Genomic DNA, 27,861 nt, shown 5'->3' on the forward strand with positions numbered 1-27,861 from the left:
ATGCCTGTGTGTCCTTAAGCTTCAAACAGGCCAACAAAGGGAGGCAGGAAAGAGGTTTTATTGAGGCTGATTCATCCAGGCCTGCACAAACACTACGACCAGTTTACAACTCCCTGTGCAGACACTAAGGAAAACCAGGCTCACACCTTCTCTTCCTCATTCCTACCTGCACTGGAAGGATTTTAAGGCGGAGACAGAGCAGCAACTTCCTGTCAGAGTAGGTGTTAGGGCATATGAGTCACAAGGTTGTATTTTATCTTTTAAAATACTTTATCAGCTTTCATTTGAGGGTCTTAATCAGAAAGTGATAGCTAGACTTAAAAGTTCAAAGGTTGCTGCTGCAGTTAGCTGACACTCCAGTCCAGCTCAGCTGTTGTCAGAAGTAACAGGCCAGTGACAGTGCACAAAACACGTCTCTGCCATATTTGAAGCTTAAATTTAAAGACATAAGAAGTGCGTGTATACTTCAGAGCTTGAGGAGAAACCGAACCCTGCACCGAGCCTTACTGTTTACCAAAAGTTGAACGAGAGCAAACACGGACTCAGATATGGGTGAAGTGCAGGGCCGATACTTCCCTTTGAAGGTGGACGGTTGCCTTTAAAAGGCTTCACTGAAACCAGCGAGTGCAGCCGTTTGTACTCACCCCTCCTGTTCATTGGCCGCACACGAACAGCCACCTTTACATTGGAGTCACTGACACTGTTGTCATCCATGGTGGCACCTGACCTGCGTCACATGAATTAAAAAACAAACAAACCCCAAAACACCCGTGAAATGACTTGGCGTGTACGTAATATCACACATTGTGAGATAACACTTATTTATCCGAGTGACACCTGAACACAGCGATTAAACTGCGTTCATTTTCGAAATCACTTTAACTCCAGTCAGTGACTGGTGAAGTCTGCCGTGAGAAGATAACAAGGCAAAGAAAAGAAATAAACCCTCCATAGTTCAGAGTAGCAAACTAACCGTGTGTGCAGTGGTTTGCCCGTCCGACTCCCTCCTCTCCTCTCAGGCACCTTCAAGTAGTGACACACAGCAGCTAGCCGGACACGCTAATGAGGGCTGCATGACAGCAGCACACAGGATTAAATACTTCCACATTTACCGCCGACAAAAGTAACCGGCACTAGTACACAGCACCGTGGAAAGCCCCGTTAAGGTCTAAGAAACACTTACGATGGTCCAGGGTTCACAACCACAGCTCCTCCACCTGTTGCATTTCCTGAAGACTTTCCGCAGGAATCAGTCAAGCCATGTCAGCTCGCGGCTAAAGGGATTTGCTGCGAGACTTAAGTCAGAGAGCTTCCAAGTCCGTCAGCTGCTCCGCGCACACGCGGACCGTCGCTATGAGACGGAATGGAGCGCCGCTCTGTGGTCGCACCTGTCGTAGAGTCTGCGCGTCTCCTTCCAGCTGCGCTTATTCGGCACATGTTGGGATGTTTTAGCGAAACAGCCCTACTCGCTGTTAAATAAGCCAAACCTGGCGTTGTTTTACTCATGAACAGATTTACGCGTCAATAAATGACAGGTTAAACACTGCGAAAGTGTGTTTACGTTATTTTGCGACAGCCGCTATCCCCGCACGACAGGTGCCGTGTTCGGTCGCAACGTGGAGTTGTTTACTGTTACCCCAGAGTGCTGTCGGGCTTTAAAGACAGATGAAGCACTTTTAACAGACCTCCTTTCGTAAATAATTGGACTAGGTGACTAACGAAGGAAATGGGGAAGCCAAAGAAAAAGAGTGAGTGTGTGGCAAAGCGTTTAAAACATCGCAAACTGCTTTCTAAAGTGCTGAGGGTGATTGTAGCTTAAAGCTAATGCTAACGGCAGGTCCCATAAGATGATGACAGAAGCTGCATAACTCGGCAGAGAAGAGTTCAGCAACTTTTCTCGTTTTCATAGAGATCCGTTACACCGCATATTGGACCGTGATTCACTCCGTAAAGCTGCATTCGACAATTTGGACTCCTGCACATTATAAAGCTGTTTAAATAACCTGCGAATAAATCTTCTCACTGTAATGACAGTAATCTCACTATGCTGCTCTTGGTCAGGTGACCTGAGCCGAGCCGAGCTGATGATGATGACCATTGCCGATGTCATCAAGCAGCTGGTTGAAGCCCACGAGAAGGGAAAAGACATCAATCTTAACAAGTAAGTAATCAACGATACAGTAGACATACAGCGTGTGCAACAATAGTCTGTAACCAAAACAGCAATGAACTGGTCCCACTAACTGTCTACCCTCCATGTCACAAAAGATTAGAAATTGGTATCAGCTGCAGGAAACAGTCATGTGATTACTGTGTAGATTACATAGGCTGCATATTACAATAATTAAGAATCTAGTATAGATGGTAGATCTCCCCCCCCCCCTTATGTTTAAGACGTGGGTCTTTCTCTGGGCCTGTGGTCATCTAAGTGCTGCAGTCCTGTAGTCTGGGCTAATGATGTTGTTGTTATTCATGCAAACTTCACAACCAAACATCTGGTGTGTGTGCCTTAGTGCACTTGGCATGGGTGACTTGTACATCTGTGAAGAGCCCCTCAATGCATTGAGGGGCTCCAAAACCTCCAACGATTTATGGAGGTTTTGAAGGAATCAATGCTGTCATCCAGATGTCAAGCAAGACAACGCTAGACCACAATGTGCAAAAGACATTAGCACATTATTGAATAATTAATATGACAAAGGAGCAGCTGAAACACATCGAGGAACAACGAGAAACCTCTTCCTGTCAACACCAGAGCCGTTGATCTCCTCAGTGGGAAACATGCGCCTATTCCAACTTTTTTAAAAAGCTTTTTGTGCCATAAAACCAAAATAAGTTTGCATTAAAGAACAATTTTAATTAGTTTTTTGTACAATTTTCAGTTCTAGGTGAGTTTTAAGCGAGTTGCATTTTGTGTTTTCAAACAGAGTTAAGACTCAGGCCTCAGCTAAATATGGACTTGAAGCTCAGCCCCGACTGGTGGATATCATCGCAGCTGTTCCACCGCAGTACCGTCGAGCGCTGGTGCCCAAACTAAAGGCCAAACCTATCCGCACTGCCAGCGGGGTACGTTGTGTTTATTCTGCCGTCCATGTCTCTGTCCTGCAGTCTGATATTTCAGGTTAAGGTTCAGTAAGGCTGAAATAAAATGCACTAAGTGGCTTGTTGAGTAATAGTTTGGAGTCACATGTTAGCAGATGTGTGTGTGTTTATGTCTGGTATAGGATGAGTACAGCATACAACACTGATGGGGTTTAATCCTTCAGCTCAGCTTTAGATGGACAGTGAAGATTGGAAATGCATGAACGTTCAGACTATATGGAAATTATATCTCTCACAATACCTAACCCCCAAAATGGGAGCAGATTTAATAACTTGTGTTTTTACTGCAGATTGCAGTCGTAGCTGTGATGTGTAAACCTCATCGATGTCCTCACATCAGCTTTACAGGCAACATCTGTGTGTAAGTTTTGCTTTTTGATGAGAGAAAATCTGTGAGGACATATTTCATCTTTGAGCTGCTTCAGCATGAGCAGTATCAGTGCTGTGTAAGTATATTTAGTGGTCATACTGTGGTACACAGAACAAACCCTAAAGCCAGGTAGATGTAAAAGCTTTGACATGTTTGAGCTTGAAGTGCTGACAGGAGTTTATTAATAATCAGTTTTTTGTTTTCACTCTGGCAGCTACTGTCCCGGGGGACCGGACTCTGACTTTGAGTACTCCACACAGTCTTACACTGGCTACGAGGTGAAGCACCTTGATTTTCATCTACTGTGTATGCCTGCTCGGAAGGTTTGAAGCCTGATAAAGTAAATAAGTTGTCTCCACAACCCAAACTGGGAGCTGTTTCCACAGCAGCCTCTGCGTCCCATTCTACTTTCAGAAACTCTCAAATCCACAAATAAGCAGTCAGAGAGCAACGTGCTCGTCAGAATAAAATGTTATTGCGAGGTCTTTACTGCCTCATCATCCAGGACTTTGTGAGGACAAAGACTTAAAAATGAATTCTGGATTTATCCTGGAGCCGGTTTAGAAAAGCTACGGACAAAATCGAATCGTGGCAGTGCTCTCGCTGTGTTTGTGTAGAGACCAGCATTTATACGCATGTGCCTCGACACACACGTGTAGCTACATTTCTAGGGAAGTTCACATCACGTTATGATGTCGTGTTTGAGAATTGTCTTTGTTTGTGACTTCCCTACAGTGAAGAACCCAGAGGTATAAATCCGTTATAATAACTACAGTAATTCAGCCTAGAAGTAACAGTTACATGAAGTGGTCCTTCAGCATGAGGCAGGATGTTTGCAGAGATATTGTGCAGGTGAACAAGAGCATTCCTCCGAAACGGTTTAACATTCAGCTCAATGGACACGCTCTGTTCAGAAATGACTCCCAGGTTCCTCACAGTGTTACTGGAGGCCACAGTGATGCCATCCACATACATCAAGTTTGTATATTTTGTGCATTGATACTTTGAGCCATGTTTTTTAATTTAACCCATAAAACGGGTTTGTAAGGTTCTTAGCACAGAACCCTGTGGAACACATGTCTGTCTTTTGTATGTAAGCAAACGTTAAACGTCCTTCCTGCTTCTCCCCTTCTTTCTGACAGCCGACTTCCATGAGAGCCATCCGAGCTCGTTACGACCCCTACCTGCAGACCAGACATCGAGTGGAGCAGGTCGGTGATTTTCTACGGTGTACTTTTTAAAAATTGACATTGTTTTGATTATTCGTGTTATTTTGGCTTTTCCTGAAATTACAGAAGCAGGAAGCACCTTAATCAGGTGTTTCGATTGAAGTGTGTCTCTTTATGTGGTCTCTAGATGAGCCATTTCCACAAATCAGCCGGTGATAATATATTTAGGTGCTGTAATGAGTGTCGAGGCTTTCACTGACCCTAATTATGCCATTATTTAAATTTATGGGCCCATTAGTGCTTCGCAGCAGAGCAAAGTCAGTCATTGGAACAGTTCATGTGGATCTTTTTTTAAACTGGACACAGTTTTTGTTTTTTCCATGGAGCTTTGCCTGTGGGGGGTCCGGTTTATGTGCACTAGCTGTTTAAAGTTTAATTACAGTTAATTTTTTGAGGGAACAAAATGATCGTTCTGCTGAATAATGGTGCATTGCTGCACTTAGCTGAAGATGCAGATAAGTCCATTGCTTTAATGGTACCCAACCCTCGGGTGTGATTTGCAGCTGAAGCAGCTGGGCCACAGCGTCGACAAAGTGGAGTTCATCGTGATGGGCGGGACCTTCATGGCTCTGCCTGAGGACTACAGAGACTACTTCATCAGAAACCTTCACGACGCCCTGTCAGGACACACCTCTAACAACGTGGCTGAGGCTGTCAGGTATTTAATGAACTCCAGCGTTGAGCCTGGCAGGGGTCTGTGTCTCACAATAAGAGCAGAACACATAGTAGGATCTCTCTTGATAACAAGGATGTTAAAACGGTCACGTATGCTAGAACTACTGAGAATAACAACGGTAGCATGTTTGGACCCTTCCATGCTAGTAAATGCCTGCTTTTGTGTGAAAAGGCACGTGAGAACATCTCCAATGACATAATGTCGGAGTTAAAGGTTGGATTTCATGCTGGTTTCAAAAAGCTCGCAGCGAGTGATGCAGAGATTGTGAAGCGGCTGACGTCTTTGGGATGTGTCGATTCCTGCAGTGATTATTAGACAGAGGTTTTTCCTGTAGGCAGCAGGGCCTGTTTGCACGTTTCCCTGACGGCCACTCGCCCCTGCAGCCTCTGGTCTCAGCTGCAGTGTTTTTACCATCGGATTTTCAGAAAATGTGTAAAGGTTGTAACCACAAGAGGGAGCTACTTCACCATTTTCAGTATTTCCCTGAACTCACTGAGCTCTTCTCGCCTTCTGATCATCTCATTTTACTCTGACTGTCCATTTGCATGTTAACATCAAACTATTACCTGAGTCTTACCTGCAATCTTCTAACAGATTTTCTGTCACCCGTTGTTTTGTTTGACCTCTTCTGTATATTTTGGTGGTGATCTGAAACGTAACTTTTACATTTGGATTATTACTCGATAAGCCAGTTTTTTTTAGTGCCTTGTGTCATGTGGCGCACCTCGGCCTTTTCTCCCCGTTTCCTGTGTCTCTCTCAGGGCTACTGTACTGTAACCCTGAGAGATGGCGGGAGAGAAGAGACGGTCTCTTCCGCTGAGACCATTTATGTTGAGGCAACAGTAGGTGGATCAGCTGATTGCCCAGACGCAGCTCTCTCTTCTGACCAAAGTGTGGACACAGATTTTCATTTAATGGTTTTTCTTTATTTTCATGATTATTTACTTTGTAGATTCTCTCGATTGAAACAAAAAAGTGTGAAATAACCCAAAACATGTTTTATATTTTAGATTCTTTAAAACAGCCCCCTTTGCTGTGATTACTGCTCTTCGATGAGCTTCATGAAATGCTTTTCCTTAGTCGTGGTTTCGTAGCAGCTGTTTGACCATAAAGGCCTGATTCACACAGTCTCCTCTGAACATGTAGAGATGTGTCTGCTGCCGGAGCTCTGTGTGGCATCTATCTGATCTGAGCTGCTGCTAACCTGCGCTTTCTGAGGCTGGTGACTCGAATGAATTTATCCTCAGCGGCAGAGGGACTCTTGGGCTTCCTTTCCATAAACATGTGAGCCAGTTTGGTCGTAGCACTTAATGGTTTTTGTGACTGCACACATTCAAGGTTTTAGCAAGAAACTCCACAAATGATCCCTGACAGGCACACCTGTGAAACCATCTCAGGTTTGCAGCCCTGCCAAAACAAGCAAAGGGCGGCAGCTTAGAGGAATCTGAAAGATAAAACATATTTAGAGTTATTTAACCTTTTTTATTTGCCTCCAAAGATCTGGTTTCATATATTTGATGTCTTCAGTTTGTACAATGTAGGAAGCAGGGTTTTAATAGTTTTACAATTTTCATTAGTTTTTATTTTTATTTAGTTTTGACTTCAGAGTTTCAATTTTATACCAGTTTTAATTAGTTTTTACCAATTGTTTGGTGAAAATCCTTAGTTTCAGTTTAGTTTTGATTCGTTTCAGTTATAGTTTTAGTTGTTTGCAATAATTAAGTGCAACAAAATCCCCGTTTCATCACATCAGTCATGCTCTTCTGCTCATCCTTGGGTATGTTGCTATTGCAGCTACCAGACCCTGCACAGGTCGCCTGTCTGTCGCAGGGCGAACACGCAGAGACAAACAACTCACATTCCCACCTATGGGTTCTTTAAATAAATAAAGGCAGATGAACAACCATTGATACCAGGCAACTATAAAATGTATATCTTGGCCCCAATGAGACTATTAACTCTCGCAGCACCGGGTGTTCGTAATTTTGGTTCAAGTGAATTGATAAACTCTTTGAAGGCAATTGACTCACACAGTTGTGTAGATGTCCCCGTCCTGTTGTCTCGGGATGCATCACGCTGCCTTGTCTGGGGTTAGCTTCTGTTTCTGGGGATGAGGGTTGAGTGTACTCCCTTCTCAAGGTAAGCTAGGTTAGCCTTCTTGTGTGAGCTTTTCAAGCGCACTTTAAGGTTTGTGGGATTTCTTCCCCTTTAGAAATGTCCCTCATAATTTGTCTCTTTCCACTACAAGACACTTGCTTTATCCAAAACAGTCATATTCAAAGTAATCCCAAATTGGACTCTGGCGCTTTCTCCTGACATGATTCTGCGCGTGGACGGAGCAGCAACACAGACGACTCGACTAACGTGCTGCCACCTGCTGGCACAATGAGACACAGCAAGCAAAAACCTGGAAACTAAACTTCATTTTCACCCTTGACACGCACACATCAATGAAAACTAAACACATTTTTGCTATAAATTCAGTTAATTTTAGTTAGTTTTGTGAACACTCATTACTGTTTTAGTTAGTTTTCCTTTTTTTGTTTTTATTTTTATTTTTTATTTCCGTTAATGAAAATGTTTTTCACTTCTAGTTTTCGTTAACGACAATAACCTTGGTAGGAAGTAGTAAAACCATTAAATGAGAAGGTGTGTCCAAACCTGTGACTGCTGCTGTACATCATCAGGTCTGTTTCCTCAGAGGCTGTGCTGCACACCATGCTGGTGATTCTTTGGGAATCGCTGTTTGTGTGTCACCAAACGTGTTAACCTTCATTACATGTTTATATAATCAGCTGAAAAATAAAAATGAAGCCAGTGCAGCATGAGTGTAATACTGGGACTCCCAGCATCCCCTGCTTGTGCCATGCAGTAATAAAGTAGCGTGCCTGATTCCACTCTGCTTTAGTTCAGTCACCACCAGACTTCCTGAAAGAAGTACAAAGACGTTGATGAGGAATCCACACATTAAACTGTTGAATGAGTTCATTCAGGATTCGGGTGAAAGGAATAATCGACGTCACTCTGACGAGTCCTCTGCTTTTACTCCCATCGATTTCTCACTCGGCCACTTGTGGCCAGTTTTGAATGAAATTGTCCCGCAGCTGCTCAGTGTGGATGAGTAGAAACACCAAGATGATTGGAGAAGATTCAGAGTCAGGTTTATAGAGACGATTGGACCAAATAATGGGTTTGTCTGCGGCCAGCCGCATCAGCCTGTTTGTGTGCAGGAGCTATTTGCTTTCCTAAAGTCCGATTAGGCCCGAGAGGCTAGTTTGTGCGATTGCGTGTCTCTTCTGATGTATGTCCCGTGTGTGTACACGAGTGTGTTTGCGGGAAGTGTGTGAAAGTGTGCCTGAATCCTCCCTGCACTTCTAACAGCATGCTTTGTTAAGATGCTAGGATTACGGTAATTGCAGTGGCTGCGTCTGCAGGAAACACTCGGTTTTGCTGCCCTTATCTCTGTGTGTGTGTGTGTGTGTGTGTGTGTGTGTGTGTGTGTGTGTGTGTGTGTGTGTGTGTGTTTGAAAAAAGTCGTGTGCATTTGATGTCTCTGCTTCTCACTCTGCTCCTGATCAGATCGCAGCAGTGAGATACCTCGAGATAATCGCCCGAGATAATAGACTTTTTATTGATTCATCTCACACAATCTGATCATTCTCTCTGGAGCATAAACTCTTGTAATTGGTGTAAATCAGCCAGCAGACTGTAAAAGATGGACGTTTATTGCCAGCAGATACAGTCTGAAGGAATATGAGCCGGTGTGAAGGCAGCTAATGGTCATCAGAGCAGCTGGAGCGGAGAGAATGACACCTGGCCAGTGTCACGAGAAGAGGTGTGTGTGTGTGCCTGTGTGTGTGTGTGTCTGTCTGTCTGTGTGTGTGTCTGTCTGTGTGTGTGTGTGTGTGTGTGTGTGATTTCGATCAGTCACTCAGATAAGTCTGGAAGCATCACTGGACTCGATGTTGTTTCTGTCTCGAGATTTGTAGAAGACGAGTGACCGCGCTGCGTCACATGTTGCTCTGTTCTCCATCTCAGGCGTCCTTGTTGTTTATTGCTTTATTAGTCAGCCTGTGTCACGTGGCATGCAGTACGGAGCCCCCCAGGGGACATGGGAGAAAAAAAAATTACGGAGGAAAAAAAAAAAAATTAAGACTGACTTTTGCGAGATCTCGCAAAAGTATTGCGAGCGCTCGCAAAAGTATTGCGAGCGCTCGCAAAAGTATTGCGAGCGCTCGCAAAAGTATTGCGAGCGCTCGCAATACTTTTGCGAGATCTCGCAAAAGTATTGCGAGCGCTCGCAAAAGTATTGCGAGCGCTCGCAATACTTTTGCGAGATCTCGCAAAAGTCCGTCTTAATTTTTTTTTTTCTCCCTAATTTTTTTTTTTTCCTCCGTAATTTTTTTTTCTGCCATGTCCCCTGGGGGGCTCCGTAATGCAGGGACACTTAGTGAGCAGTGTGGCCTACTGTTAATATTTAATGGGTTAGCTTTTATGATCATACTGCACGTTGTTCCAAATATTACTGACATGGAAAAGATGCAGAGTGCAGAGCGGACTAAAGGTGGTCGTACCAAATATTTACTTTGAAGATCATTAAACTTGTGCAAACTGTTTCTGCCTCATGTCCTGTACTTTCATGATTTCAATAAATCACTGCACCTCAGAAAGAAATGAGGGGCGACTCGAGCACTGAAAATCATAAAGAAATAGAGATTATAAAGAATTCGAACAAAGGGTCTGATTGAATATGTGATTCAGAGACAAATTGTTTAAAGGGACGAGCCAGTCGGGACTTTCTAAAGTTTCTGCTTTTCTTTATCAAGTGTGTGATTTTTGTTTGATGCCAAGACTGTTGACAGACTTCACTTAATATGAACAAGATGCTATCAGGTTCAGTCAGATTTGAAATGGAAGAAGTCTCAGCAGGACAGTTTAGATTTCACTGAAAGTGTTTGTCTTTGCAGAAAGATTAGACTCACGGACTTTGGCAGAGTTGCAGAGAGATCTGAATCCAAGTTTATAAGCTGGGATTGTTTGTAATAAAGCAGATTTTTATCTGGACGAACCACAAGCTTCATTTGAGATGTTACCCGGCCAATGGCTGCTCTGACTCATGCACTGCTCCCGCGTCTCCTGCCTCTTATAACCCAGAGAGCCTCAAAATGTATTGTAATTATGTCAGAAGTTGGCAGATGTATTTGTTGAATCCATTTGAAATGGTGTTAGAGACAGCTTCAAAGAAAACGCTTGAATCCAGCAGGACAAACACATCTCTTAATAAGTAGATCCAGATCATACCCAGTAAAGTGTCAGTGACTTGCAAACAAAACACTTGTTAATGTCTCATTTAGCATTTCCCCCTGTCATGCATTTTCTTTATTGGATTAATCAGTGTGTCTTTAATGTGAGGTTAGTGTTAACTGTCGGGATAATGAGCCGAGCAAACTCGCAGCCTGTAAATTGATGTTGCTAAATGGTCCCAGTAATATGTTTCCTTCATATGGAGCAACTCAAACATTTAGACTCTGTGAGACTAAATAGTGAAATTAAAAAGACATTATCACACAGACATGAAAGCGATATTTTAAAAACACCCAATGAGCAGAAACGACATCAGCACAAGTAACTGGGAATGTTTTTCTCCTGCAGGTACTCGGAGCGCAGTAATACCAAATGCGTGGGGATCACTATCGAGACGCGGCCCGACTACTGCCTGAAGCGGCACCTCAGCGACATGCTGGGCTACGGATGCACCCGGCTGGAGATAGGAGTCCAGAGCGTCTATGAAGACGTGGCCCGCGACACCAACAGGTCCGTGGGTAGAAGTCATGTGACAGCAGGGCGGGGATGGCTCAGTAGGTGGAGTGGCGGCCCCATGATCGGAAGGTCAGGGGTTCGAATCCACTGAACGGCTACCCTGAGGTACCCCTGAGCGAGGTACCGTCCCTACACACTGCTCCCCGGGCGCTGCTTAGTGGCTGCCCACTGCTTCACTGAGTGAATGGGTCGAATGCAGAGAGAGTAATTTCCCCACGGGGATCAATAAAGTATACATTATTATTATTATTATTGATGGGGTTGCAGCCTGCAGGCTTTAACAGCTACTCTCTGCTTGTGTGTTTGTGCAGAGGCCACACGGTGCGAGCTGTGTGCGAGTCTTTCCACCTGGCAAAGGATGCCGGCTTCAAAGTGGTCGCCCACATGATGCCAGACCTGCCGAACGTGGGCATGGAGAGGGATGTGGAGCAGTTCATTGTGAGCTTTTTTCTTTCTCTTTAGCGCAGTTTTACCGCTAATCTGAGCTGAAGGTGAGAACGGATACGAGGAACGAGTGAGGGTTGGTAGGTTATCGGTATTACTTTGTCAATAAGAGGGAACCGCTTCCACCGGGGCGAGTGGACTTGGTTTTGGAGGTTAAATGATGGCAGCCTTTTGCTTGTACAGTGCTGTGAATCCCTGTCTTCTGCATATACAGGAAATGTTGTGAGTCCTTACAGTAATCGCATTACTTTTGAGGCCTCGTTGGTGGCCTCCCTGGAAAATTCTGGTCGCTAAGGAAAAATGTGCATTCAGCGAGCAGCTGGTTGGTGGTTGCTGGAGGTCAGCAGCTGTGCTGGGTGCTGTCAGGCTGAATAAGAAGGTGCTGCACCAAAAGTGTCCTCTCGACCGCTTTGGTCACCAGCAGATCGCCACGGTTTGGATGGAAGGTGCCGACCGCTCTGCAAACACTCACTAACGAAACATCAAATGATGGTGAAACTCAAAAAAGTGAGACACAAACTTCAAATTAAAAGTTGTGCCTTCCTGCTCAAACAACACGTTTCAAAGACGCAGCTTTTAATCAGTCAATCAATCAATCAAAGCTTTATTCGTCACATGCAGGTTGCCCTGCAGTGAAATGGGACCCCCCCCGACCTTACACATATAGCACAGACATTACATGGGGATACAGGTTGGAGATTGGTAGCATTAGAGAAAAAAACATTGAAATGTACACTACAGTGGGAAAGTACAAGAGGAAAAAAAGAGACCCCTACTCATGCTGTGCTTCCATAGTAGGACAGCATGAGAACAGGAAACAAAAAAACTCCTCTGCACAAAAAGCACATAAATGTCCACAGCACAACTTTGTGAAGACATGACAAGCCACAGGGGTGGGTGGGGGGTGAGGAGTAATCCGAAGCAAACACAGCAGCCGCCCTGCACAGCGCTACCATTCCAGCGCGGCACACAGCCCGCCGTGTTCCCTCGCAGGAAACAAGCATCGAAGGCGTTGGAAAGGGAGGGGGGATGAGTGTGTGCTTATCAGTGTAAGTGTGTGTGTGTGCGTGTCCATAGTTCAGCTGAGACAGTGTCCTTCGCCCTGCCAGGCTAAGTAAACAGTCTACCAGCCAACCCAGGTGTCCTTGCATGGGATGGGAAGGAACAGACTCAACACAGTCGCTATCAGGGAGTTTTTTGTTCGGCTCCAGCCCGAACAGTGAGAGCTCTCTGCCCGTGCTAACGAGCGTCCAGCTGCAGACCGCCACGTAGTGATGTGTCGGTCGCGAACGAACCGCCTCTTAGAGCCGGCTCTTTGAAGTGAATGCGCGAGCCTCTTTCTCTCGCACTTTTTTCCGCTTCACTCCGCACGTGACCCTTGTGCTTGAGGAGCAGAGGGGGGAGGGGCGACTTCCTGTGTAATTTGCATAATTTTGAATCATTATGCTTTAAATTTTACTTCTGTGATCCTCGTCTTCTTTTTTTTAAACAAAAAAGTAGTCACTGGTCACTTGATTATTTTGGACCTCAGCGTTGGCCAGGATCGAATCCCTGATTGGATATTTTTATGGATTTCCTTCATAAGAAAAGTTGTAAGCGGACAGAAGTGTGTCGACATGTTCTTGAGAAACAAAATGATTAAAAGCTCCAGACTAAAAATAGCATGTTTGGTCGATCATCAGGTTTATTGTTTGAGGAAAAAGTAGTCAGACCTTCCCTCTTCTGCATGGCAGCAGCGTGCGTCACCTCACAGTGCGATAGTACCAAATATGTCCCACGTGTAGCGTCTCAAAATAGACCCGGAGAAGACGGCGACAGTCACTCACAGTTGATGGAAGTCTTGTCAGATGCCACTCAACGACGGGCTCAGTTTGCTGCTGTGATTGGAAACATGGCTGAATGCGCAGAATCAGACGGGCTGCCTTCCCAGAGCGCCAAACTGTAGGACGTAAATGACGACTCGGTTTGAAGCTGCGTGCGCTCTGAGCTCATTCCACTTGTTTTGAAATCAGGTGATGAAAATGCAATGAAGGAAAAGAGCAGATATGACTAATCGGTGCAGGTGATATGACAGTGGCTGTGTAAGAACCAGCAGTGATATTGATTTCCCCTCTCGTACCTGATAATTAAACCGTGTTTGTGTTTCGTTTTTAAGCTGCTGCGTCTGATACGTGGCTCGCTTTGCAGGAGAATCTGATACAGAGATGAAAAGACCCCAAACCGCCGTGTTGCTCTGAGATTAGCTGTAACCTGCTTTCACACTCAGCTCAAAGTGAAGACATGTTTGAAAAAGATGTTTTAATCTCAGATACTTAAGTTTAAAATGTCAGAGTTTGTAGAAGCCTTGGCTAACAGCACAGCGTGATGTGGGCAGTTTGTTTGGTTCTCACAGGTCCAGTGGCTTTATTGTCTTTCCAGCCACGTGCAGTAGGGGTGGGCGATATAAACGATATACGATAGAAACGATATAAATTTGGCCAACGATAGAGATTTTGACTATACCGCTCTAGCGATAGCGCATGTTGATGATGTCATCAAGCTGCGCCTGTTTTGGTCGAAAGCATCGCAGCGGCTACAACCATTATCGTCTGCAAAATATGCCGACAGTCACAGCAAAGAGATGAAGCACTGTTGAAATATGGGGAAAGCCAAAAACTGCGCTTCCTCCACTTCCCTAACATTGATTCATTAATGTTGAATTCTCTCGCAGCTGTTCTGTTCTCATGTTGTTGCAGTATATTAATGACTAACCTCGTATTGTGGATGAATAATCTCAGTTGTTCTCCTGACTGAAGTTTGGTCCGTGTACAGCATCCTGCTATGCGATTGCATTTGTCCCTGACCACCAGAATCCCTCACGTTAACTTTTATCCAGTGGGAAAAAAGTTGACGTTCATCCTCCAGCTTCACTGTGCTAATGTTATGCTAACATAGCTGTGTCGCTAGCAATCACGTAGCACAACATTATATACCAGGTAGGGGTGGGGGAAAAATCGATACTGTGTAGTATCGTGATATTTTGTATCGATGCAGGGACAGCAGAAATCGATATTTTGTTACAAAAAAAGGTTTTTGTGCTCTGACTTCAGAGCATGTTGATCCTTTTTCTGAGCAAGAACCCTGACATCCCTTCACTGTCCAAATGTGTTTAACTGTTTTTGGCAGCAATAAACATGACAGTTTACTTATTTTAATTTAAGACATGTTTTATTTTAATTACGTTTAAAACTTTTTATTTAATGTAAAATTATATTTTGTTTTAATTTACTTTCAAATTCTTCAGTTGCTGAATGGGCTGCATAGTTTTCATAAATAGCTATAATTGTACCAGATGGTTGCATTCAGTTAAGCTGGACTAGACTGTAATACAAACCGTTCAGTTTGTCAACAATAAAACTGAAATGAGAGAAAGACTGAGTGTGAGACTTTGATATTAGATAAAATGAATATTGATAACGTTTACCTTTATGGACAGAATCTGAATATCGCAAAATATTTAAAAAATTGCAATAATATCGTATCTTGGGATGTATGGTGATTCCCACCTCTACCAGGTAGTCCAACTTCAGTAACCCTGCAAACGCCACTGCTGTTTAGTTTTCTGTCTTCATTTATGTTGGAAGTGGTAGCAGAGCTGTACGTTTGAATTAGTTTCAAAAATCTCTCAGTCAGAACACGGTATGAAATGTTTAGGTGGAAACTAGCGAGCTAACTTCCTTCTAACTTGTCTGTGAAGGTTCTCAGTCATCCAGGTCATCGTAGTCAAAGGAGCTTGCAAAGAAAAGCGTCTGGACTTCTTTAAGTTGCTTGAAGACGTTTCACCTTCATCCGAGAAGCTTCTTCAGTTCTAAGGTCAAATGGTGGAGAGTCCCAGATATAAACCTAGTGGGAGTTTCCCCCCACAGAGGGACAAAAGGACCCCTGATGATCCTCTAATCGCCTGAGCCAAGGTGGGAAACTGGGTGTGGGTCCCAATCAGCCAGAGTTTCGGGTGTGTTCGTTGTGAAACCTGGCCCCACCTTATCATGTGATTTCCTGAGGTCAGATGGCCCAGGATGTGAGTGGGCGTTAAGGCGTCTGGGAAGGATCTCAAAACTGGATTATAGATGGCAGAGAGTTGGTGTCGTAAGCCCCGCCTCTGTTCAAAGATGGTCGCTCACAGTGGACATAGATGCTTCTTTCACTCCTCTTTCAAACCATCTGTCCTCTCTGTCCAAAATGTGAACATTGGCATCCTCAAAGAGTGACCTTTGACCTTTAGATGCAGATGGACTGCTGAGTCTTGTCCTGTGGAGGTGGCTCTTCTGTGTTGTGCCATGCGCTTGTGAAGTGGCTGTTTGGTCTCTCCGATGTAGAGGTCTGAGCATTCCTCGCTGCACTGTACAGCAAACACCACATTAAGTCTGTGTTACTCGCAGCAACAACTCCACCTCATTGTGAGTCCATTTAAAAACTCGGTGCTTTTCCTCCACATTTTGCTGCAACGTTTCAAAGAGCCGGAAAGCAAATAAACAGCAGACAGAAATGAGGCAGGTCGAATCTTCTTGCGTTTCACGCATGCGCAGGACTGGAACGTGAGCGTTTTCGACCGTTTCAATGTGGACGCACAACTCTGTGAAAACGACTGAAAACGCTAGTGTGGACGCGGAGCGTTTTCAAATCTATCCGGGCCAGTGTGGACGTAGCCTCCAGTCACTGAGCAGCTCCCACCCCTGATGAGCCTGTGTGAGCACTGAGCGGCTCGTTCAACAGACTTTTACAGGAAGGAGGTCACTCTTACCAGCAGCTGTCAGACGGCTGGACGTCCTGCTCATCGGCTTCTTTGTTCACTGTACGTTTCACCAGAATCACTCCCCCAACACACACACACACACACACACACACACACACATATTCTATTCTAGTCTATTCTATTCTAGAACAGCTCTGGCAGCAATAACTGGAAGTAGTCATGTTTTGGTCTCTGATATCTCGCTGGGGGACATGTGTCCCACTTTTCTTCACAGAAGTTCTGCTTTTATTGTGAAGGTGTGAGGAGTTCATTGGCAGATGCTACAATCCTCACCTTCATACAGGGAGGACTTTATTTCAAACATAATTATATGGCAAGTGTCTGTGAGCGGAGCGACTCATGAGAGCAGAGTAGGACTTCTCTCTGAGCAGAATAAGGAAGGTGTGCAGCCGTGAGAGCGTCTCCAGTCTGGTGCACGTCAGCTGTGGACTTCTTTCAAAGCAAACCTCACGTACATGTGTGTTCACTGAAGCCGTCGTGCCCGTGAATGTGACTCACATTGTACCGTGGAGGGCGGGACTGTGACAGGAAGCTGTATCTGTGTTTCCTTCCCTGCAGCATTTCCTCTGTCGCTCGTCCTCTCTGTCGTCTGTGTTTCTCCCAGACAGCCCAGAGTGTTTTCTCTCTCGCGTCTCCTTTTCTCCTCCGTTGTCTCTCACTTGATCTCTTTCTTCTCTCTCCTCTCCAGTTGTAACGTTCCTCTCGTCTCCTCCAGCAGTCACACCGGCTTCCTCTCTGCCTCTTTTATCACACTGACACTTACATTATACAACTTGTGTGTGACTCCCCTTTGTTCCTCCTCATCATATCTAATCTTCCATGACACCCGTCATGCCAGTGAGTGGAGCGTAAAAAATATGAATTTTCACTCCAGGATCCAAACTAAGCTTTTCAGGATCCTTTTCCATAAAAATCCGAGCTAAAGCTCTTACTGACGGAGCATCCAGGAACAGCCGGTTTGAAGGACGGGAAGAAGAAATGATCAGAAAAGGTGGGGGAAATGGAGAAGAGAGGAGTGCCTAGATTTGCATTAAGATGTTTCACTTTAGTTTGCTTAATAACCTCTGGAGTAGCACACTGTGGAGTACTTCCTTTGTAATAGCAGGTCCTTATTTTATGTCTTCACCACATTTTGTGCCAGTAACAGAAGAACATTTCAAAAAGGCTGAGCAAACGTTTCCATATCAATCACAACACCAGTACAGACTGTACATCATGCAGAGCTCGAAAAGAAGATGAGTGGGCTTCTTTAAGTTTGTTAGGTTGTTAAAGCTCTCGTTCAAGAGGCTTCTTCAGTCCCAGGTGTTTAAATAGGAAGCGGTCGACCCCCTCGAGGGTTTAAACACCGGGAGCTCGTTCAGGTTCTTGACACTACGTGACCAGACAGACGGGGATCAGCGGCTGTCTGTCTGCTAAACTCATGTAAAGAAATATTAACGTGGCTGTTAGCAGTTCTGTAAGATTTTAAAAACATCTTGTAATTCAATAAACTGAAGCACCAGATTTATGCCAACGACTTAAAGCAATTGTTTTCTGAATGATTTTGTTGGTCTCTCACATTTTTGTCATGCACGAGCCAACTGGGGCCACGCTTTATCCATCGACCTCACGTTTGACTCTACAGGGTGGGCCGTTTGTATGCATCCACCGTAATAACATGTGAATGGTTGGTGATATTAAAGTCCTGTTTGTGGCACATCAGTACAGGGAGTGCAGAATTATTAGGCAAGTTGTATTTCTGAGGAATAATTTTATTATTTAACAACAACCATGTTCTCAATGAACCCAAAAAACTCATTAATATCAAAGCTGAATGTTTGTGGAAGTAGTTTTAGTTTGTTTTTAGTTTGAGCTATTTTAGGGGGATATCTGTGTGTGCAGGTGACTATTACTGTGCATAATTATTAGGCAACTTAACAAAAAACAAATATATACCCATTTCAATTATTTATTTTTACCAGTGAAACCAATATAACATCTCCACACTCACAAATATACATTTCTGACATTCAAAAACAAAACAAAAACAAAACAGCGACCAATATAGCCACCTTTCTTTGCAAGGACACTCAAAAGCCTGCCATCCATGGATTCTGTCAGTGTTTTGATCTGTTCACCATCAACGTTGCGTGCAGCAGCAACCACAGCCTCCCAGACACTGTTCAGAGAGGTGTACTGTTTTCCCTCCTTGTAAATCTCACATTTGATGATGGACCACAGGTTCTCAATGGGGTTCAGATCAGGTGAACAAGGAGGCCATGTCATTAGTTTTTCTTCTTTTATACCCTTTCTTGCCAGCCACGCTGTGGAGTACTTGGACGCGTGTGATGGAGCATTGTCCTGCATGAAAATCATGTTTTTCTTGAAGGATGCAGACTTCTTCCTGTACCACTGCTTGAAGAAGGTGTCTTCCAGAAACTGGCAGTAGGACTGGGAGTTGAGCTTGACTCCATCCTCAACCCGAAAAGGCCCCACAAGCTCATCTTTGATGATACCAGCCCAAACCAGTACTCCACCTCCACCTTGCTGGCGTCTGAGTGGGACTGGAGCTCTCTGCCCTTTACCAATCCAGCCACGGGCCCATCCATCTGGCCCATCAAGACTCACTCTCATTTCATCAGTCCATAAAACCTTAGAAAAACCAGTCTTGAGATATTTCTTGGCCCAGTCTTGACGTTTCAGCTTGTGTGTCTTGTTCAGTGGTGGTCGTCTTTCAGCCTTTCTTACCTTGGCCATGTCTCTGAGTATTGCACACCTTGTGCTTTTGGGCACTCCAGTGATGTTGCAGCTCTGAAATATGGCCAAACTGGTGGCAAGTGGCATCTTGGCAGCTGCACGCTTGACTTTTCTCAGTTCATGGGCAGTTATTTTGCGCCTTGGTTTTTCCACACGCTTCTTGCGACCCTGTTGACTATTTTGAATGAAACGCTCGATTGTTCGATGATCACGCTTCAGAAGCTTTGCAATGTTGAGACTGCTGCATCCCTCTGCAAGATATCTCACTATTTTTGACTTTTCTGAGCCTGTCAAGTCCTTCTTTTGACCCATTTTGCCAAAGGAAAGGACGTTGCCTAATAATTATGCACACCTGATATAGGGTGTTGATGTCATTAGACCACACCCCTTCTCATTACAGAGATGCACATCACCCAATATGCTTAATTGGTAGTAGGCTTTCAAGCCTATACAGCTTGGAGTAAGACAACATGCATGAAGAGGATGATGTGGACAAAATACTCATTTGCCTAATAATTCTGCACTCCCTGTATATGTGAGGGAGCAAACTCCTCCAGATGGGCGGTGACCATGGTGGCCATGTAGAAGTCGGCCATCTTGGATACAACTTTTGTTTTTCAATAGGAAGAGGACCATGTGACACATCAAACTTATTGGTAATGTCACAAGAAAAACAATGGTGTGCTTGGTTTCAACGTAACTTTATTCTGTCATGAGTTATTTACAAGTTTCTGACCACTTATAAAATGTGTTCATTGTGCTGCCCATTGTGTTGGATTGTCAATGCAACCCTCTTCTCCCACTCTTCACACACTGATAGCAACACCGCAGGAGAAATGCCAGCACAGGCATCCAGTATCTGTAGTTTCAGGTGCTGCACATCTCGTATCTTCACATCATAGACAATTGCCTTTAGATGACCCCAAAGATAAAAGTCTAAGGGGGTCAGATCGGGAGACCTTGGGGACCATTCAACTGGCCCACGACGACCAATCCACTTTCCAGGAAACTGATCATCTAGGAATGCTCGGACCTGCACCCATAATGTGGTGGTGCACCATCTTGCTGGAAAAACTCAGGGAACGTGCCAGCTTCAGTGCATAAAGAGGGAAACACATCATCATGTAGCAATTTCAAATATCCAGAGGCCTTGAGGTTTCCATTGATGAAGAATGGACCCACTGTCGTTGTTCCCATATACCACACCAAACCATCACTTTTGTTGTTCCAACAGTCTTGGAGGGATCCATCCACTGTGGGTTAGTGTCAGGCCAATAGCGGTGATTTTGTTTGTTAACACCATTCACATAAAAGTTTGCCTCATCACTGAACAAAATCTTCTGCGTGAACTGAGGGTCCTGTTCCAGTTTTTGTTTTGCCCATTCTGCAAATTCTGTGCCGATCTGGGTCATCCTCGTTGAGATGCTGCAGCAGCTGGAGTTTGTAAGGGTGCCATTTGTGAGTAGCTAATATCCGCCGAAGGGATGTTGGACTAATGCCACTCTCCAGTGACATGCGGCGAGTGCTACGCTGTGGGCTCATGCTGAATGAAGCTAGGACAGCCACTGATGTTTCTTCATTACTGACAGTTTTCTTGCGTCCACATTTTGGCAAATCCAACACTGAACCAGTTTCACCAAACTTAGCAAGCAGTTTGCTGACTGTAGCATGGGAGATGGGTGGTCTCGTAGGGTGTCTTGCATTGAAATCTGCTGCAATGACCCGGTTACTGCGTTCACCAGATATCAACACAATTTCGCTCCTCACGTGTTAACCTCTTCGACATGTCAATGGCTGTGAACAAAGAGAAACTTGTAAATAACTCGTGACAGAATAAAGTTACGTTGAAACCAAGCACACCATTGTTGTTCTTGTGACATTACCAATAAGTTTGATGTGTCACATGACCCTCTTCCTATTGAAAAAAACTAAAGACAATGGCCGACTTCTACATGGCCACCATGGTCACCGCCCATCTGGAGGAGTTTGCCCCCTCACATATACTAATGTGCCACAAACAGGACTTTAATATCACCAACCATTCCCATGTTATTGCGGGGTATCCATATAAATGACCCACCCTGTATATCACTGGTTTACAGACAGCTGCTAATAATAGTTTGATTGAGGTCCTCTGTTTGCGAGCATTCGGAGGCGGGGGCTCCTCATTGTCTTTGGTCGAGATGAATGCAAACGCAAATCAGTCATGCTTCCTGTTATCTGTGGCTGCTGCCTATTATAATGGGCCCGCTGCTGTCTGCAGCATCCCAGACCAGTTTAAATCTGCAAAGGGCAGCAACAGGAGAACTTTGCACTTTACGCTCGTTCTGATAAAGAAATTCGATTACAACTTCCTCCCAGCCTGAGCTCCTCCCTCACTTATCTCCTGTGTACAGATGCTCCTGTTCTCAGGGAGGCATCCTAACGAGTTTCTTCTCTACCAACCAACAGAAGCTGTGAATTTACAGTCCAAACCAGTAGCAGGTGCATACTCGCCGCCCCCAGTCCCAGGTCTCCTTCTTTTGGTATCGAAGCGTTGTTATTTGTCGGATCGGCTCCCCCTCCTCCCTCACCTCCCTCCCTTCAGCTGCACTGCAGGGCCGTGTGGGACATGTCCTCGTGTGATTATGAGCTGTGACGAGAGAGGGGGAGATTATGAGATACCGATAATGCGGCCTATTTTGGAGAATGCGCCTCCACTCCAGATTTTCACGGTCCTGATCATGATAGCGTGCGCAGAGGGGAGGAGCATGACTGGAAATCACACTGACTCCTCTTACTGCGCAGACCCAGACATTTCTTTCCTCCCACTGAATAACTGAGTGTCAGTGGATGCTGCTTCTAGCCGATCTCGTTGCCTCTGCAGAGGCCCGTTTTTCTTGACCCGTGTGGAAAAGTCACATAAATGAAGTCAGCTCCTCCTTTTCTCTCTGACCCCGTTTCATCAGTTTCAAGAAGCTCAAACAAACTCTCTGCTTCATTCCAGAAATAAAACTTTGATGCAAATGTGAATTGTTCTCTGTTAAGCGGTGAGTTTAAAGTGCAACATGAATCTGCTTGTTCCAGGAGTTTTTTGAAAATCCAGCTTTCAGGCCAGATGGACTGAAACTGTACCCCACCCTGGTCATCCGAGGCACGGGTCTGTACGAGCTGTGGAAGACCGGCCGGTACAAGAGCTACACGCCCAGCGCTCTGGTGGATCTCGTGGCTCGGATTCTGGCGCTGGTGCCGCCCTGGACCCGAGTGTACCGAGTGCAAAGGTGAGTGGATACGCTTGATGGTACGTGAGCTGCGTGCACGATTCTCAATAATTCCAGCACATGGCTAAAGCCAGGTCATGCTTCAGAGCTGCATCTGTAGGGTGATGAAGTTTAACAAACTCTGTTATCAGGAGAAAGCCTCAAAGATGCAGTCAGTAACTGTTTGAGGTTATTTCATAGAACAAAGATGCTAAACTCATAAATATGCATGTACAGCTTCCAACAGGTCGATGTGTTTGAATGAATGTAATAAAAATGCACAGAGGCAGCGGTTTGTGGAGGAAGTGACTCACATATGGGGCTCACCCAGCACTGACACACACACACACACACACACACACACACACACACACACACACACACACACACACACACACACACACCGGGAAAAAGAACGGTGGCCAGTTTTTCAGGTAACTTTGTGCTAAAAACATCAAAATACTGCAAAATATTCAGTGGATTGTATTTTATTATATTATTTTATTTTATTCCTTAAATATATTAAATATCCTCGTGTGTGCAAAATGTCTTTTTTGGGCCATAACTGAGTACAATCCAAATGTAATATAAAAAACTCATTTGTCTTTTTACAGCCACCACAGCGACGATTATTACAGTAGAATCTGCAGATGCTTTATACGTCTAATAGGAATTAATTTGAGGTGTGACTTATGCAAAGCTACAGGAATGGAATGCAAGAATAAAAATGTGGAGATGAAGCTGAGATGAACGGTTCCTACAGGAACCCCAAAGTGTTTTTGTTTGGGCGGGGTCAGGTTAACTGGTGACTCTAAATTTCCCTCAGGTGTGAATGTGAGCGTGAAGCATGACAGCAGAGCTGCTTCTGTATAAAAAAGAAATTCTGTTAGTGCAGAAAACCACGAGTGCAGTACTGTACCAAAGATGTGGAGCGCCTCTGCTGTTCAGTCATTTCTTGTATCATCCGCCCATCAGGGACATCCCCATGCCGCTGGTGAGCTCTGGTGTGGAGCACGGCAACCTGAGAGAGCTGGCACTGGCCAGGATGAAGGACATGGGCACTGAGGTGAGACTATAAGGCCTGACATGCTGTGCGTCAGCTTATTTTAAGGGAGGAAGCTAACGGTGTTTTCCAGCTGGGATTTGATCCGACAAAAGGGGAGAACAGTTGAACTCGAGTGGCGACAAGTGCCAACGTGCAAATGCTGACTGTGAGAGTAATTTTCCCGCTGTAGCTGTTGTGGGTAAGATGACAGATTAAAACGCCACACAGGTGTAGCTGAGGACTGCTGGAGCACAGAATTGCGTACCCTCCCGCCCAGCCGACCTCCTCCAGCATTTATTGAATTTATGCTGGAAAGTAGATTAGAACGTGGGTACGAGCCCAGCCAAGCTGAAAACACCAGGCTGGGCTGCACATGCGAGAGTCAGCAGCTGCAGAGCGTCGTTTAAAGAGACTGGATTTAAAAAGCAGCCGTTATCAGACAGCGAGAGCCGAGCTGAAACGCCACCACAGAAAGAGCTCTGCGTTGCTCTTCCCAAAAACACCAACTACCCTCACGCCTGTCTGGCTGAGCTCCACACACGGCTACGAACCAGAATCACGCTGCGTCGATCTCACACGCAGCTCTGCGCTGTTATGCTGATGTTGTGATGCCAAATTATTCAAACATGACCTCCTTCTCTTGTTGACGCTGCAAACTTTTCCAGCCGGTTTGCAGAAAGCTGCTCCTCTTTGTTTACCTCAACTCTTTCCCTGTTTTAAACACAACTAATGCTGTGATGAAGTCTGTAGTTCAGGCTTTAAACCGCCGTGAGCACTCGAGGGCAGAACAGCTGAATGAATGTGGCCTTCGAGTGAGGAGGTGGAGCTCAAACGACTCGTGTCAGACGGGATGAATACGAATTAGTTTGAGCTGGGAGTCACGCGCAGCGACTCTACAGGTGAGGTACTTATTCCCGAGAGGTCACCGTAGCAGATGGACGTGCACATTTGATTTTAGGAAAGATGATAGCTCCCCTTTACCCGGGCTTGGAGCCAGTGCTTCCTGATACTGGACTCGAGTCTCCTCCTGGCTTCGACCCGGGGATGCGTCGTGTTCGCCGCTGCAACGCTGAGCTCCTCTAGAATCCAAGGATAAAACTTTGAGGCTGGAAATGAGCAGAAATGGTCCCCTTTAAGACACAGCTGGCCATCCTTGAAACAGAAAGCTTTAAAGTTCGAATCCGTAAGATTTCAGGCCTGGTTCATTTGGAGACACAGCGGTTACCGTGGTAACAGCAAGTGCCCTTTATCTGTGCTTAGACAGCTGCTGAGAGCAGAGGAGGGACCGGTGCCAACGAGGCTCCAGTTTGATCTTAGGCATTGCTGTGGTCTGAATTCGTGTTGCACACGCCGACAGAGCTCCTCCCATTACAGCAGGGACACGCCTCGGCTAACCAGCTGATCACCATTTACACAGATAAACAGTCGAGCCCCCCCACACCCCCAGATCCCTAATGGGGCTCCATACTGTCATCAGTGACTTACGACCGTCTAACACGGTAACACCTCCAGCAACAGCTCGCTGACGTGTTGCGTCTTTCTGAAAACGTTTCACCTGTGGCTTGAGCCGTGGCTTAGATCTGCATAGGAGCAGGTAACACCGCAGCCCACAGTCACACTTCCTGTCTATCGTTTTGTGACTGTGTGCAGTTAGACTGCAGGTCCAGACGTGGAGCCACATTTAACTTGTGAGAAATCTGAGATGATAAAAGTCTGTTTTATATTAGAGGTGGGAATCACCAAACATCCCACGATACGATATTATCACAATACTTAACGCACGATACGATATTATTGCAATTTTTAAAAATATTTTGCGATATTCAGATTCTGTCCATAAAGGTAAACGTTATCAATATTCATTTTATCTAATATCAAAGTCTCACACTCAGTCTTTCTCTCATTTCAGTTTTATTGTTGACAAACTGAACGGTTTGTATTACAGTCTAGTCCAGCTTAACTGAATGCAACCATCTGGTACAATTACAGCTATTTATGAAAACTATGCAGCCCCTTCAGCAACTGAAGAATTTGAAAGTAAATTAAAACAAAATATAATTTTACATTAAATAAAAAAGTTTTAAACGTAATTAAAATAAAACATGTCTTAAATTAAAATAAGTAAACTGTCATGTTTATTGCTGCCAAAAAAAAAAGTTAAACACATTTGGACAGTGAAGGAATGTCAGGATTCTTGCTCAGAAAAAGGATCAACATGCTCTGAAGTCAGAGCACAAAAACCTTTTTTTGTAACAAAATATCGATTTCTGCTGTCCCTGCATCGATACAAAATATCACAATACTACACAGTATCGATTTTTCCCCCACCCCTATATTATATATAAGCTGCATGTGCAGGAGCATTATACTGATGAGCTGTAACAGCTGTGAGGTGATTGGACTTTCTAATTCGTGTGTGTGTGTGTGTGTGTGTGTGTGTGTGTGTGTGTGTGTGTGTGTTTGTGCGCCTGCAGTGTCGTGACGTCAGAACCCGGGAAGTAGGCATCCAAGAGATCCACCACAAAGTCCGACCTTACCAGGTAACCGACGCCCTCACTCGCAGCGTGAGACGGGCCGAGGAGACGTTGTGGTTTCCTGACGCTCCCTAACACAGATGTCTGTGTGCAGGTGGAGCTGATACGGAGAGACTATGTGGCCAACAGCGGCTGGGAGACCTTTCTCTCCTATGAAGACCCTGAGCAGGACATCCTGATCGGTCTGTTGCGGCTGCGCCGCTGCTCTCCACAGTCCTTCCGCCCGGAGCTCAAAGGAGGCGTGTCCATTGTCCGTGAGCTGCACGTGTATGGCAGCGTGGTCCCTGTGAGCAGCCGAGACCCGAGCAAGTTCCAGCATCAGGTGGCTTACACTTTCACACACATGCACACACAACAACAGATATGCCCGTGACGGTTTCGCTCCGAGCCTCTCCGAGTTTTTCTCCACACCGGCCGAACCTCAGAAGCTCTGAATGTTTTCAAACCTATTGTATTTGTGTTGCGTGTGCAGGGGTTTGGCATGATGCTGATGGAGGAGGCTGAAAGAATCGCCAGGGATGAGCACGGCTCCTGCAAACTGGCTGTTATATCAGGTGAGTCGATGCAGACGATGTGAACTGTTCTGACACAGAAAAAACAAACACTTTAGTTTGTAAAAGTAGACAATCTTTAGTAACTGTAACCACGGAGACCACAGTGAAAGGAGGAAAAATCTTTACCCTTCACCAGAAATTTGATGCTTTTAATCTGAAGGAGCAGAGGAGAAGTGTTTTTGAAGATGTGGCCGAGACTGAATTGTACACTGTAATAACTGACTACTTATTTTTTTAAGTGCTGGTTTACACATTCACCTAACAACAGAAGGATCCCTGGTTTGATCCCGGGATGAGACTTTGCCAAATCAAACAGGGGGCCCGCCCGGTGTGCTGAGGCCTCGTGAACAACACAGATTTATCTGTGACGAGCCAATAATGTCATTGCGTGTGTCAGACTGAGAGATTATCAGGAGCCGGTGATGTGAATGTTTGGGTCCTGTGACACTGAGAACGCTGTGATTCATCCTGCAGGTGTAGGAACAAGGAACTACTACAGGAAGATGGGCTACGAGCTGGAGGGACCGTATATGGTGAAGGACCTGTACCGGCCGGGAGCGGACTGAAACGGACTTTATTTATCAAAACAGCACTCTGGGACGCGAATATTAATGTGATGGTGTTCTGCAGTATCGGAGGCGGTGCTGGTCGGCTTGTTTTATCTGGAGCACACAGAGGCCGCCGCTGCTCCATTTCTTCTGTTTTTTAAAGATAAGGAGACGTACGAGAGGATGTAAGGAATTAGGGAACGCTATCTAGGGTGAAGCCAGCCTTGTGTTTTGAGTTCAAATTAAGATTCTTTAAACGTACAGTGTCCTCATATGGGCGCCTTTTATTTAAAGTTGCGCATTTCCGAGTCTCCCCCTTTTTCTGTAAACACGGGTCCCGGTCGCACCGCTCAGACTCTTTCACAACAAGCAGCACTGATTCACTTTGACGTGGAACAAGAGCCAACCTGCCGAGGCATTTTTAATTCCACTCCAATGATCCGTGCGCGCAGCGGAGAAAAATCGGCATATCTGGGTATCCGTGAAATAACCGTTTGCCTGGGATGGAATGAGACGCCTGCATCACGGTTCCAGTTAATCATGTTTATGTTGCAATCACATAGAAACCCATTACGAGGGGAGCGTTCATTAACGGACGGCGGCGGATGAACAAACAGCGGAAAGCGTCCTCGCCGGGCAGCTGTTGTTTTGATTTGTAGGGCAGGAAATTGAATATTAGCGTTACATAAAAGCGTCTCAGTTAATCCTGTTTCTTGTGTTTTCTGTCATGCCTTCTTGTCTTTTTCTGGAACAATAAAGTATATTTCAGTAA

General features: G+C 45.1%; 2 protein-coding genes across 4 annotated transcripts in view; one reads left to right on the plus strand and one right to left on the minus strand.

Moving 5' to 3' along the window:
- LOC146691452 (kinesin-like protein KIF13B) overlaps window positions 1–1,334 on the minus strand; it is a 33,073-nt gene extending 31,739 nt beyond the window's left edge. For 2 of the 3 annotated variants that reach the window (XM_085431229.1, XM_085431230.1), the window contains exons 1-3: window positions 1,184–1,333; window positions 974–1,069; window positions 645–727 (exon numbers count right to left, since the gene is read on the minus strand). In XM_085431229.1, coding sequence (XP_085287355.1) covers window positions 645–714 — 70 coding nt within the window. In that variant the 5' untranslated portion in view covers window positions 715–727; window positions 974–1,069; window positions 1,184–1,333. Of the gene's footprint in view, window positions 1–644; window positions 728–973; window positions 1,070–1,183 lie in introns of all 3 variants that reach the window. The other variant, XM_085431228.1, reaches the window with a different exon arrangement.
- Window positions 1,335–1,569: 235 nt separating this feature from the next.
- elp3 (elongator acetyltransferase complex subunit 3) lies at window positions 1,570–27,861 on the plus strand. The gene is made up of 15 exons (XM_085431231.1): window positions 1,570–1,748; window positions 2,062–2,161; window positions 2,928–3,066; window positions 3,393–3,463; window positions 3,687–3,750; window positions 4,615–4,683; window positions 5,205–5,359; window positions 11,030–11,191; window positions 11,509–11,635; window positions 22,236–22,429; window positions 23,384–23,474; window positions 25,928–25,993; window positions 26,082–26,309; window positions 26,460–26,541; window positions 27,016–27,861. Exons 1-15 carry the CDS (start codon window positions 1,727–1,729, stop codon window positions 27,105–27,107), a joined length of 1,662 nt encoding a protein of 553 aa, XP_085287357.1. The 5' UTR covers window positions 1,570–1,726; the 3' UTR covers window positions 27,108–27,861.

Source organism: Copadichromis virginalis, linkage group LG15, assembly GCF_057382275.1.
Source record: "Copadichromis virginalis isolate Kocher_CV1m ecotype Utaka linkage group LG15, C_Virginalis_male_GT1.1, whole genome shotgun sequence".
Taxonomy (NCBI): Eukaryota; Metazoa; Chordata; class Actinopteri; order Cichliformes; family Cichlidae; genus Copadichromis; species Copadichromis virginalis.

Coding starts and splice junctions, on each gene's coding strand:
- elp3 (XM_085431231.1), top strand. CDS start 1,727: ATGGGGAAGCCAAAGAAAAAGA. Junction 5,360..11,029: donor AACGTGGCTGAGGCTGTCAG/GTATTTAATGAA, acceptor TTTCTCCTGCAG/GTACTCGGAGCGCAGTAATA. Junction 11,192..11,508: donor GTGGCCCGCGACACCAACAG/GTCCGTGGGTAG, acceptor GTGTTTGTGCAG/AGGCCACACGGTGCGAGCTG.